The 13,505-nt window shown below is 46.4% G+C and overlaps 1 protein-coding gene across 3 annotated transcripts in view; it reads left to right on the top strand.

The window, feature by feature from the left end:
* LOC115123146 (proline-rich protein 36-like) overlaps positions 1-11,987 on the top strand; it is a 40,021-nt gene extending 28,034 nt beyond the window's left edge. For all 3 annotated transcript variants that reach the window (XM_065025973.1, XM_065025975.1, XM_065025974.1), the window contains 2 exons: positions 7,300-8,063; positions 8,234-11,987. In XM_065025973.1, coding sequence (XP_064882045.1) covers positions 7,300-8,063; positions 8,234-9,565 — 2,096 coding nt within the window. In that variant the 3' untranslated portion in view covers positions 9,566-11,987. The remainder of the gene's footprint in view (positions 1-7,299; positions 8,064-8,233) is intronic.
* The last annotated feature ends 1,518 nt before the right edge of the window (positions 11,988-13,505 follow it).

Here is a 13,505-nt window from a genome sequence, read left to right as displayed (position 1 = left end):
CATCACTGGACACTGGTACCTTTGTCTGTGATAAAACATCACTGGACACTAGTACCTTTGTCTGTGATAAATCATCACTGGACACTAGTACCTTTGTCTGTGATAAAACATCACTGGACACTAGTACCTTTGTGATAAAACATCACTGACACTAGTACCTTTGTGATAAAACATCACTGACACTAGTACCTTTGTGATAAAACATCACTAGACACTAGTACCTTTGTCTGTGATAAAACATCACTAGACACTAGTACCTTTGTCTGTGATAAAACATCACTAGACACTAGTACCTTTGTCTGTGATAAAACATCACTAGACACTAGTACCTTTGTCTGTGATAAAACATCACTAGACACTAGTACCTTTGTCTGTGACTCCGTTCAAAATTGTGGATATGACGAGAGGTGAAAATTACTTTTTTTGTTGGTACTGTTCAACCTCTCTGAGCCCGGTTCCTCTCTAGGTTTCTTCCTAGGGTCCTGCCTTTCTAGGGAGGTTTTCCAGGCCACTGTGCCTCTGCACCAGCATTTCTCAGTCTTTGGGGTTTTAAACTGGGTATCTGTACAGCACTTTGTGAAAAACATTGATGGATAAAGGGCTTTATATCGGTGGTGTATAAAGGGCTTTATAAGGGTGGTGTATAAAGGGCTTTATAAGGGTGATTTATAAAGGGCTTTATAAGGGTGGTGTATAAAGGGCTTTATAAGGGTGGTGTATAAAGGGCTTTATAAGGGTGATTTATAAAGGGCTTTATATCGGTGGTGTATAAAAGGCTTTATAAGGGTGGTGTGTAAAGGGCTTTATAAGGGTGATGTGTAAAGGGCTTTATAAGGGTGATGTATAAAGGGCTTTATATCGGTGCTGTATAAATGGCTTTATAAGGGTGGTGTATAAAGGGCTTTATAAGGGTGGTGTGTAAAGGGCTTTATAAGGGTGGTGTATAAAGGGCTTTATAAGGGTGGTGTATAAAGGGCTTTATAAGGGTGATGTATAAAGGGCTTTATAAGGGTGATGTATAAAGGGCTTTATCAGGGTGGTGCATAAAGGGCTTTATCAGGGTGGTGTATAAAGTGCTTTATCAGGGTGATGTATAAAGGGCTTTATCAGGGTGGTGCATAAAGGGCTTTATCAGGGTGGTGTATAAAGGGCTTTATCAGGGTGATGTATAAAGGGCTTTATAAGGGTGGTGTATAAAGGGCTTTATATCGGTGGTGTATAAAGGGCTTTATAAGGGTGGTGTGTAAAGGGCTTTATAAGGGTGATGTATAAAGGGCTTTATATCGGTGATGTATAAAGGGCTTTATCAGGGTGGTGCATAAAGGGCTTTATAAGGGTGATGTATAAAGGGCTTTATCAGGGTGATGTATAAAGGGCTTTATCAGGGTGGTGTATAAAGGGCTTTATAAGGGTGGTGTATAAAGGGCTTTATAAGGGTGGTGTATAAAGGGCTTTATAAGGGTGATGTATAAAGGGCTTTATATCGGTGGTGTATAAAGGGCTTTATAAGGGTGGTGTATAAAGGGCTTTATCAGGGTGATGTATAAAGGGCTTTATATCGGTGGTGTATAAAGGGCTTTATAAGGGTGGTGTATAAAGGGCTTTATAAGGGTGATGTATAAAGGGCTTTATAAGGGTGATGTATAAAGGGCTTTATAAGGGTGGTGTATAAAGGGCTTTATAAGGGTGATGTATAAAGGGCTTTATATCGGTGGTGTATAAAGGGCTTTATAAGGGTGGTGTATAAAGGGCTTTATCAGGGTGATGTATAAAGGGCTTTATAAGGGTGATGTATAAAGGGCTTTATAAGGGTGATGTATAAAGGGCTTTATAAGGGTGGTGTATAAAGGGCTTTATAAGGGTGGTGTGTAAAGGGCTTTATAAGGGTGATGTATAAAGGGCTTTATAAGGGTGGTGTATAAAGGGCTTTATAAGGGTGGTGTATAAAGGGCTTTATAAGGGTGGTGTGTAAAGGGCTTTATAAGGGTGATGTATAAAGGGCTTTATATCGGTGGTGTATAAAGGGCTTTATAAGGGTGGTGTATAAAGGGCTTTATAAGGGTGATGGATAAAGGGCTTTATAAGGGTGATGTATAAAGGGCTTTATAAGGGTGATGTATAAAGGGCTTTATAAGGGTGATGTATAAAGGGCTTTATAAGGGTGATGTGTAAAGGGCGATGTGTAAAGGGCTTTATATCGGTGGTGTATAAAGGGCTTTATAAGGGTGGTGTATAAAGGGCTTTATCAGGGTGATGGATAAAGGGCTTTATAAGGGTGATGTATAAAGGGCTTTATAAGGGTGATGTATAAAGGGCTTTATAAGGGTGATGGATAAAGGGCTTTATAAGGGTGATGTATAAAGGGCTTCATAAGGGTGGTGTGTAAAGGGCTTTATAAGGGTGATGTGTAAAGGGCTTTATAAGGGTGATGTATAAAGGGCTTTATAAGGGTGATGTGTAAAGGGCGATGTGTAAAGGGCTTTATATCGGTGGTGTATAAAGGGCTTTATAAGGGTGGTGTATAAAGGGCTTTATCAGGGTGATGGATAAAGGGCTTTATAAGGGTGATGTATAAAGGGCTTTATAAGGGTGATGTATAAAGGGCTTTATAAGGGTGATGGATAAAGGGCTTTATAAGGGTGATGTATAAAGGGCTTCATAAGGGTGGTGTGTAAAGGGCTTTATAAGGGTGATGTGTAAAGGGCTTTATAAGGGTGATGTATAAAGGGCTTTATCAGGGTGGTGTATAAAGGGCTTTATCAGGGTGATGGATAAAGGGCTTTATCAGGGTGATGGATAAAGGGCTTTATCAGGGTGATGGATAAAGGGCTTTATCAGGGTGATGGATAAAGGGCTTTATCAGGGTGGTGTATAAAGGGCTTTATCAGGGTGATGGATAAAGGGCTTTATCAGGGTGATGTATAAAGGGCTTTATATCGGTGGTGTATAAAAGGCTTTATATCGGTGGTGTATAAAGGGCTTTATAAGGGTGATGTATAAAGGGCTTTATATCGGTGGTGTATAAAGGGCTTTATAAGGGTGATGTATAAAGGGCTTTATAAGGGTGATGGATAAAGGGCTTTATAAGGGTGATGTATAAAGGGCTTCATAAGGGTGGTGTGTAAAGGGCTTTATAAGGGTGATGTGTAAAGGGCTTTATAAGGGTGATGTATAAAGGGCTTTATCAGGGTGGTGTATAAAGGGCTTTATCAGGGTGATGGATAAAGGGCTTTATCAGGGTGATGTATAAAGGGCTTTATCAGGGTGATGGATAAAGGGCTTTATCAGGGTGATGTATAAAGGGCTTTATCAGGGTGGTGTATAAAGGGCTTTATCAGGGTGATGGATAAAGGGCTTTATCAGGGTGATGTATAAAGGGCTTTATATCGGTGGTGTATAAAAGGCTTTATATCGGTGGTGTATAAAGGGCTTTATAAGGGTGATGTATAAAGGGCTTTATATCGGTGGTGTATAAAGGGCTTTATAAGGGTGATGTATAAAGGGCTTTATAAGGGTGATGGATAAAGGGCTTTATAAGGGTGATGTATAAAGGGCTTCATAAGGGTGGTGTATAAAGGGCTTTATAAGGGTGATGTGTAAAGGGCTTTATAAGGGTGATGTATAAAGGGCTTTATCAGGGTGGTGTATAAAGGGCTTTATCAGGGTGATGGATAAAGGGCTTTATAAGGGTGATGTGTAAAGGGCTTTATATCGGTGATGTGTAAAGGGCTTTATATCGGTGGTGTGTAAAGGGCTTTATAAGGGTGGTGTGTAAAGGGCTTTATAAGGGTGATGTATAAAGGGCTTTATATCGGTGGTGTATAAAGGGCTTTATAAGGGTGGTGTATAAAGGGCTTTATAAGGGTGGTGTGTAAAGGGCTTTATAAGGGTGATGTATAAAGGGCTTTATATCGGTGGTGTATAAAGGGCTTTATAAGGGTGGTGTATAAAGGGCTTTATAAGGGTGATGTATAAAGGGCTTTATATCGGTGGTGTATAAAGGGCTTTATAAGGGTGATGTATACATGGCTTTATAAGGGTGATGTATAAAGGGCTTTGTCAGGCTGATGTATAAAAGGCTTTATAAGGGTGATGTATAAAGGGCTTTATAATGGTGGTGTATAAAGGGCTTTATCAGGGTGGTGTATAAAGGGCTTTATAAGGGTGATGTATAAAGGGCTTTATAAGGGTGATGTATACAGGGCTTTATAAGGATGGTATATAAAGGGCTTTATAAGGGTGGTATATAAAGGGCTTTATAAGGGTGGTATATAAAGGGCTTTATAAGGGTGGTATATAAAGGGCTTTATAAGGGTGATGGATAAAGGGCTTTATAAGGGTGATGTGTAAAGGGCTTTATAAGGGTGATGTATAAAGGGCTTTATAAGGGTGATGTATACAGGGCTTTATAAGGATGGTATATAAAGGGCTTTATAAGGGTGGTATATAAAGGGCTTTATAAGGGTGGTATATAAAGGGCTTTATAAGGGTGGTATATAAAGGGCTTTATAAGGGTGATGTGTAAAGGGCTTTATAAGGGTGATGTGTAAAGGGCTTTATAAGGGTGATGTATAAAGGGCTTTATAAGCTCCCCAGAGCCAGAATTTATTAGGGGTGGCAGGTAGCCTAGTGGTTAGAGCAACTGAAAGATTGCTAGATCGAATCCCTGAGCTGACAAGGTAAACATCTATTGTTCTGCCCCCTGAACAAGGCAGTTACCCAACTGTTTCTAGGCCGTCATTGTAAATAAGAATTTGTTCTTAAACTGACTTGCCCTAGTTAAAATAAATAAAAATAGTTAAACTAGTTAAACTAGTTAACTAACTTAACTAACTAAACTAGTTAAAATAATAGAATTTGTTAAATGCTGTAAATGACTGGTCCACTTGATTATCCATTATTGATTATTCTCAGGACATTTTCCACCAGGTTTCACCATCACGATAAATCTTAGACAGAACATGGAGGGTAAATTAAAATCAAATCAAATGTATTTATAAAGCCCTTCGTACATCAGCTGATATCTCAAAGTGCTGTGCAGAAACCCAGCCTAAAACCCCAACCAGCAAGCAATGCAGGTGTAAAAGCACGGTGGCTAGGAAAAACTCCCTAGAAAGGCCAAAACCTAGGAAGAAACCCAGAGGTGTAGAATCTGTTGGGGATGTTGAACAGGGCTCCGGGCAGCCGAGCGGAAATGGAGGAAAACTCGCCTCCCTGCAGACCTGGCATCCTTTCACTCCCTCCTCTCTACATTTTCCTCCTCTGTCTCTGCTGCTAAAGCCACTTTCTACCACTCTAAATTCCAAGCATCTGCCTCTAACCCTAGGAAGCTCTTTGCCACCTTCTCCTCCCTCTTGAATCCTCCTCCCCCTCCCCCCCCTCCTCCCTCTCTGCAGATGACTTCGTCAACCATTTTGAAAAGAAGGTCGACGACATCCGATCCTCGTTTGCTAAGTCAAACGACACCGCTGGTTCTGCTCACACTGCCCTACCCTGTGCTCTGACCTCTTTCTCCCCTCTCTCTCCAGATGACATCTCACGTCTTGTGACGGCCGGCCGCCCAACAACCTGCCCGCTTGACCCTATCCCCTCCTCTCTTCTCCAGACCATCTCCGGTGACCTTCTCCCTTACCTCACCTCGCTCATCAACTCATCCCTGACCGCTGGCTACGTCCCTCCCGTCTTCAAGAGAGCGAGAGTGGCACCCCTTCTGAAAAAACCTACACTCGATCCCTCCGATGTCAACAACTACAGACCAGTATCCCTTCTTTCTTTTCTCTCCAAAACTCTTGAACGTGCCGTCCTTGGCCAGCTCTCCCGCTATCTCTCTCAGAATGACCTTCTTGATCCAAATCAGTCAGGTTTCAAGACTAGTCATTCAACTGAGACTGCTCTTCTCTGTATCACGGAGGCGCTCCGCACTGCTAAAGCTAACTCTCTCTCCTCTGCTCTCATCCTTCTAGACCTATCGGCTGCCTTCGATACTGTGAACCATCAGATCCTCCTCTCCACCCTCTCCGAGTTGGGCATCTCCGGCGCGGCCCACGCTTGGATTGCGTCCTACCTGACAGGTCGCTCCTACCAGGTGGCGTGGCGAGAATCCGTCTCCTCACCACGTGCTCTCACCACTGGTGTCCCCAGGGCTCTGTTCTAGGCCCTCTCCTATTCTCGCTATACACCAAGTCACTTGGCTCTGTCATAACCTCACATGGTCTCTCCTATCATTGCTATGCAGACGACACACAATTAATCTTCTCCTTTCCCCTTCTGACGACCAGGTGGCGAATCGCATCTCTGCATGTCTGGCAGACATATCAGTGTGGATGACGGATCATCACCTCAAGCTGAACCTCGGCAAGACGGAGCTGCTCTTCCTCCCGGGAAGGACTGCCCGTTCCATGATCTCGCCATCACGGTTGACAACTCCATTGTGTCCTCGTCCCAGAGCGCTAAGAACCTTGGCGTGATCCTGGACAACACCCTGTCGTTCTCAAATAACATCAAGGCGGTGGCCCGTTCCTGTAGGTTCATGCTCTACAACATCCGCAGAGTACGACCCTGCCTCACACAGGAAGCGGCGCAGGTCCTAATCCAGGCACTTGTCATCTCCCGTCTGGATTACTGCAACTCGCTGTTGGCTGGGCTCCCTGCCTGTGCCATTAAACCCCTACAACTCATCCAGAACGCCGCAGCCCGTCTGGTGTTCAACCTTCCCAAGTTCTCTCACGTCACCCCGCTCCTCCGCTCTCTCCACTGGCTTCCAGTTGAAGCTCGCATCCGCTACAAGACCATGGTGCTTGCCTACGGAGCTGTGAGGGGAACGGCACCTCACTACCTCCAGGCTCTGATCAGGCCCTACACCCAAACAAGGGCACTGCGTTCATCCACCTCTGGCCTGCTCGCCTCCCTACCACTGAGGAAGTACAGTTCCCGCTCAGCCCAGTCAAAACTGTTCGCTGCTCTGGCCCCCCAATGGTGGAACAAACTCCCTCACGACGCCAGGACAGCGGAGTCAATCACCACCTTCCGGAGACACCTGAAACCCCACCTCTTTAAGGAATACCTAGGATAGGATAAAGTAATCCTTCTCCCCTCCCCCCTTAAAAGACCTAGATGCACTATTGTAAAGTGGCTGTTCCACTGGATGTCATAAGGTGAAAGCACCAATTTGTAAGTCGCTCTGGATAAGAGCGTCTGCTAAATGACTTAAATGTAAATGTAATGTAAATGATGTGCCTTATTCTTATATACCACAACTAATTTCCTTTTTAAAAGTCTAATCTGCTTTTGTTTCCCCAGATCCTTCTCCTGCTGCTCCTCCTACCAGCCCATCGCTGCCCATCTCAGAGAGCTCTGATGACCCTACATCTTCTATGGTCCTCCCAGCTCGGCCAGCACCACCTTCAGAGTCACTCAGCCCTGAGATTGCTGCCTGTCCGGAGGATGGTGGCCAGCCAGTAGTCCCCACAATTTCAGTTGCTGAGGCCCCCATCGCTGGTGCCTCCCCAGAGCCAGTTCCACAGGCTCTCGAAGCAGCAGTAAAACCTGTCACAGCCACCCAGGCAGCACCTTTGCCTGTCTCAGTGAAAGTGGAGCCCACAGTGGTCTCTGAACCACAGCCTCCACTCTCTCACTCTGATAACGCTGCCTCCTCTCAGCCTGGTCCTGTAGCAACGGGATCTCTGGAGGATAACCCATCTCATATAGTCCTGTCTGAAACCACTCTCACCTTGCCGGTGTCAGACCTAAACCCAGCCTCTGCCTCGGTCCAGGCCCCTGAGAAAGGTCCGGTTCAGGACGCCACTCCCACCTCTGCTGCCTCTGCCTCGGTCCAGGCCCTTGAGAAAGGTCCGGTTCAGGACGCCACGCCCACCGCTGCTGCCTCTGCCTCGGTCCAGGCCCCTGAGAAACGTCCGGTTCAGGACGCCACTCCCACCTCTGCTGTCCCTGCCTCGGTCCAGGCCCCTGAGAAACGTCCGGTTCAGGACGCCACTCCACCAACAGCCAAAGTGATCTCCTTCCACCAGAGGCCAGTAGAGGACTCTGATCCAACTGCAACTCAGGTGAATAGTATTTCTTGTTAGATTTTGTATGTTTACTGACTAGATAGAGTTAAATTCAGTTTATCTTACTAATGAAATTAAATCTGTTGACCACATCTACATTTTTAAATTTCAGCGAAGAGTTAAAAACATTGAGGGGAAGCGGGAACTTAAAGCTATCTCTCCTCCAGGTGACTGCAGACGACCAGCACGCCGAGCCGCCTCAGAGCCCCCCCGAGAGCCATCAGTTCTCCCCGGTCACGACACCAGCCTCGTCCCCGGTGCATACCTCCGTGGATGAGGATAACTGGGAGCTCAGCAAGCCTGACGTTCTCCTCAGTGAGAACCAGCCATACTCAGGAGGCTCATGGCTTCTGCAGATGGATAGCCGGTCAGTGTTGGACCCAGAGCCGGCTCCTGTGACGAGTCCTGCTCCTGTGACCTGTCCTGCTCCTGTGACCTGTCCTGCTGCTGTGACGAGTCCTGCTGCCGTGACCTGTTCTGCTTCTGTGACCTGTCCTGCTCCTGTGACCTGTCCTGCTCCTGTGACCTGTCCTGCTTCTGTGACCTGTCCTGCTGCTGTGACGAGTCCTGCTGCTGTGACCTGTCCTGCTCCTGTGACCTGTCCTGCTGCTGTGACCTGTCCTGCTGTGGTCCCAGACCACTTGTCTAGTGTTCCAGGCCCTCTGACTAGTGTAACGCCTCTGCCATGTCAGGAGCATGAGGAACACGTGTCCCGTAACGAGCCTGAGGAGGACACGTACCAGGAGGTGCTGATCAATGTAATTCATGTGTCTGAGGACGCGTACATCCAGAATCAGGAAGGCCAAACACAGAGCATGCTGGGTAATAAGGATGCAGGTGTGTCTGAAACCCTCCCACCAGTTCAGAACCACAACAGCCGATCGCAGATCACACCTCTCTCTGGATCTACAGAACTTGACCTGTCGTCTGGTCCGAACCGGCACGACCAAGCTGAGGACAGTCTGGGGAAAGCAGTTAGTAAGTCTGACGACTCTCGGGATCTGATTATGATCGTCAACGGCCAAGCCTCCAGCCCCTCAACCAAACATCCTGATCCTCCACCTCCAGCCACTTCTCCTTCTGTCACCATCGTCAACGGCCAAGCCGCCAGCCCCTCAACCAAACATCCTGATCCTCCACCTCCAGCCACTTCTCCTTCTGTCACCATCGTTAACGGCCAAGCCGCCAGCCCCTCAACCAAACATCCTCCACCTCCAGCCACTTCTCCTTCTGTCACCATCGTCAACGGCTCCTCCACTGATAACTGTCCTCTCCCGGAGGCTGTGGAGGCAGAGGTCATGCTCAAGGCCATGATGGCTAGCGTTGTCCCTGAGCTGAAGCAGAAACAGGAGGGGGAGGGAGCCAGAAGAGGAGGGGGATGCCACTTCCTGGGGGATACCACTTCCTGGGGGATACCACTTCCTGGGGGATACCACTTCCTGGGGGCTGCTGTCCTGGGTGTCTCGGCCCTGTTCGTAGCCTGGAGAAGGAAGAATTAAGGGTTTTGGGAAAAGAAGGATGTTGTGTCTGAAGTTAGTCTGTCTGTGATTCTATCTCCTTGCCTCCTGCCTTATTGGAAGAGAGGTCCCTCTCCTCTGATTTTCTTCTGCAATGAGATTTGAGAAGGTGAGGAGAGAGGATGTGCAAATCAAAGAGAGATTAATGGAGAAATAGCTGAATTGCTGTGAAAAGAAGGGACGATTGTGGTTCAAGATTTTATTGGCCCAGTGCTTTATTGTGTTGTTAGTAATGAAGGTGCTGAAATTAAGTATTTATAGGTGACCGATAGCAGCACTTATCCAAGACTTTGATCGACAGTCTAAATCAAATGAAAGTTTATTTGTCACATGCACTGAATACAACAGGTGTAGTAGACCTTACAGTGAAATGCAGAATACAACAGGTGTAGTAGACCTTACAGTGAAATGCTGAATACAACAGGTGTAGTAGACCTTACAGTGAAATGCTGAATATAACAGGCGTAGTAGACCTCACAGTGAAATGCTGAATACAACAGGTGTAGTAGACCTTACAGTGAAATGCTGAATACAACAGGTGTAGTAGACCTTACAGTGAAATGCTGAATACAACAGGTGTAGTAGACCTTACAGTGAAATGCTGAATACAACAGGTGTAGTAGACCTTACAGTGAAATGCTGAATATAACAGGTGTAGTAGACCTCACAGTGAAATGCTGAATACAACAGGTGTAGTAGACCTTACAGTGAAATGCTGAATACAACAGGTGTAGTAGACCTTACAGTGAAATGCTGAATACAACAGGTGTAGTAGACCTTACAGTGAAATGCTGAATACAACAGGTATAGTAGACCTTACAGTGAAATGCTGAATACAACAGGTGTAGGAGACCTTACAGTGAAATGCTGAATACAACAGGTGTAGTAGACCTTACAGTGAAATGCTGAATACAACAGGTGTAGACACAAATGAACTAATAGGACTATGATTCATCTGTTCAGGAAACCTACCCATACTAGTGTGTATTGTGCACTCCTAAAGAACAAGTTCACTAGGATTTCTAGTCCTACAATTCTTAAATGTATGTTCACTAGGATGTTTACTGTAAATATATGTTCACTTGACGATACATACCAACTTTGACTAGGCCATTCCAAAACTTCAAATTTGTTGCTTTCTTAGACATTTTCATGTAGACTTTGTCATGAATTTGGCCTGAGGGGGAGGTTTATGACCCCCATAAATACCTTTTTCCTCTCTCTACTCTACCGATGTGACTATTGAAAATCCATTTAGTTAACGTAGAGAGTCTGGTGACATCAGAAGGTGGGAAACGGAACCATATTTCGGTAATCCAACCAGTTGAATATGAATATATATCATATATATGAATATGATGTCAGTTCAGTTGACGTCTGAGACATGATTACTGATGATAGGACGAAATAAACTGTATCTTGGAAAGTCTACACATTCTAGTTATCAGATTCACATGGAATTGTTGTGCAATTGTTGTGCAATATGAAACTATTTGTGAGAAGATGAAAGAACGGTTTGTCAGAAGAACACCACTCTGCTCACTCAGAGGCCCCGCCCATGTGAACAGACCTGGGTTGTAAAACTATGACACACAGCCCTCTCTCCCAATCCTATATAAACCCCTTGACGAAAATTTTACTTTCTAGTCCGAGGACGTTAGGGCGACGGTCCTACGTTAAAAGGGCTCAGATAACAACCTGTTCCAAGGACGTGAGGACTTACCATCCCCACGTTGAAAGGACAAACACCACCTACAGAACTAAGCCAACCTCAGCAAGAACCTAACGCAATTAGCATTTGGCATCAAATTTCAATGTGAAGGTGATGACCTACACGCCGAACGGATGCTTTTCGACTATACCGGCCAGAATATAGCATGAGCTTAAAAGTATGGCAACTTGGTATGAACTTTGAACTCTTATTCACTCCAGAAGTGATACCTCCTAGCCGTTGAGTTAGCAGCAGTCGCTAAATGCTGGCTAGGAGAGGACGGACAGAGTATCCATTCTACCACGCTCCATGTTCACCAAGAGACATTCTTCAAAGGACAAACCAGCCTTCCATTGACGACCAATCTACCGAAGCGCAGCTCAGAATAAATATTTATTGCATTCTCCTTTTTCAAATGGGTGGTCATTTAGAATGCATAAGATATTGTATTTACGACAGAGACATCGCTTCTCCTTTTGTTCCTCAGTCTTCCCGCTCTTTCACTCAAACCCAGACCGTTTTCTTTGTGTAACCAGCCTCTATATCGGCTCTGTTCACCAGGTCCATCAATGTATGATTCATTCTGTGTATATGTAATTCTGTGTGATTAGTAAGATATTTTTTGGACGTGTAAGATATCTGAAAGTTGTAAATTCTTGGTTGAGACTAAATAAAGTGAGGATTAAATATTGACTGCTACTGATGTAAAAGATGACCAGGTCTTTAAGAGTTTATTCGGAAGATAACAGCTCTATAAACACTCTTTCATGGTGCCCCGACTCTCTAGTTTAATTATTTACCTGAGTAGCTCAATCAGGTAATATTAATTTACAGAGAAAGGATTTTATAGAATAGCATGTCATAGAATTTAATCCGGTATAGCCAAAGACGCGACAGCTTGATTGTTTGTTTTAGATCGTTGTCTTGCTGCGCTTCAGCATCAGCTCACAGACGGATGGCCTGACATTCTTCTGAAGAGTTATCTGATACAGAGCAGAATTCATGGTTCCTTCTATTAAGGCAAGTCGTCCAGGTCCTGAGGCAGAAAAGCATCCCCAAACCATCACACTACCACCACCATGCTGGACCCCAAACCATCACACTACCACCACCATGCTGGACCCCAAACCATCACACTACCACCACCACCATGCTGACCCCAAACCACCACACTACCACCACCACCATGCTGACCCCAAACCATCACACTACCACCACCATGCTGGACCCCAAACCATCACACTACCACCACCACGCTGGACCCCAAACCATCACACTACCACCACCACGCTGGACCCCAAACCATCACACTACCACCACCATGCTGGACCCCAAACCATCACACTACCACCACCATGCTGACCCCAAACCATCACACTACCACCACCATGCTGACCCCAAACCATCACACTACCACCACCAGCCTAGTGCAGTGGGCCCATTATGGGGTGACAGGTAGCCTAGTGCAGTGGGCCCATTATGGGGTGACAGGTAGCCTAGTGCAGTGGTCCCATTATGGGGCGACAGGTAGCCTAGTGCAGTGGTCCCATTATGGGGCGACAGGTAGCCTAGTGCAGTGGTCCCATTATGGGGCGACAGGTAGCCTAGTGCAGTGGTCCCATTATGGGGCGACAGGTAGCCTAGTGCAGTGGTCCCATTATGGGGCGACAGGTAGCCTAGTGCAGTGGTCCCATTATGGGGCGACAGGTAGCCTAGTGCAGTGGTCCCATTATGGGGCGACAGGTAGCCTAGTGCAGTGGTCCCATTATGGGGCGACGGGTAGCCTAGTGCAGTGGTCCCATTATGGGGCGACGGGTAGCCTAGTGCAGTGGTCCCATTATGGGGCGACGGGTAGCCTAGTGCAGTGGTCCCATTATGGGGCGACGGGTAGCCTAGTGCAGTGGTCCCATTATGGGGCGACGGGTAGCCTAGTGCAGTGGTCCCATTATGGGGCGACGGGTAGCCTAGTGCAGTGGTCCCATTATGGGGCGACGGGTAGCCTAGTGCAGTGGTCCCATTATGGGGCGACGGGTAGCCTAGTGCAGTGGTCCCATTATGGGGCGACGGGTAGCCTAGTGCAGTGGTCCCATTATGGGGCGACGGGTAGCCTAGTGCAGTGGTCCCATTATGGGGCGACGGGTAGCCTAGTGCAGTGGTCCCATTATGGGGCGACGGGTAGCCTAGTGCAGTGGTCCCATTATGGGGCGACGG

The sequence above is a fragment of the Oncorhynchus nerka genome, linkage group LG12 (assembly GCF_034236695.1).
Source record: "Oncorhynchus nerka isolate Pitt River linkage group LG12, Oner_Uvic_2.0, whole genome shotgun sequence".
In the NCBI taxonomy this organism is placed as follows: Eukaryota; Metazoa; Chordata; class Actinopteri; order Salmoniformes; family Salmonidae; genus Oncorhynchus; species Oncorhynchus nerka.
This window is presented reverse-complemented; position numbering and strand designations above follow the sequence as displayed.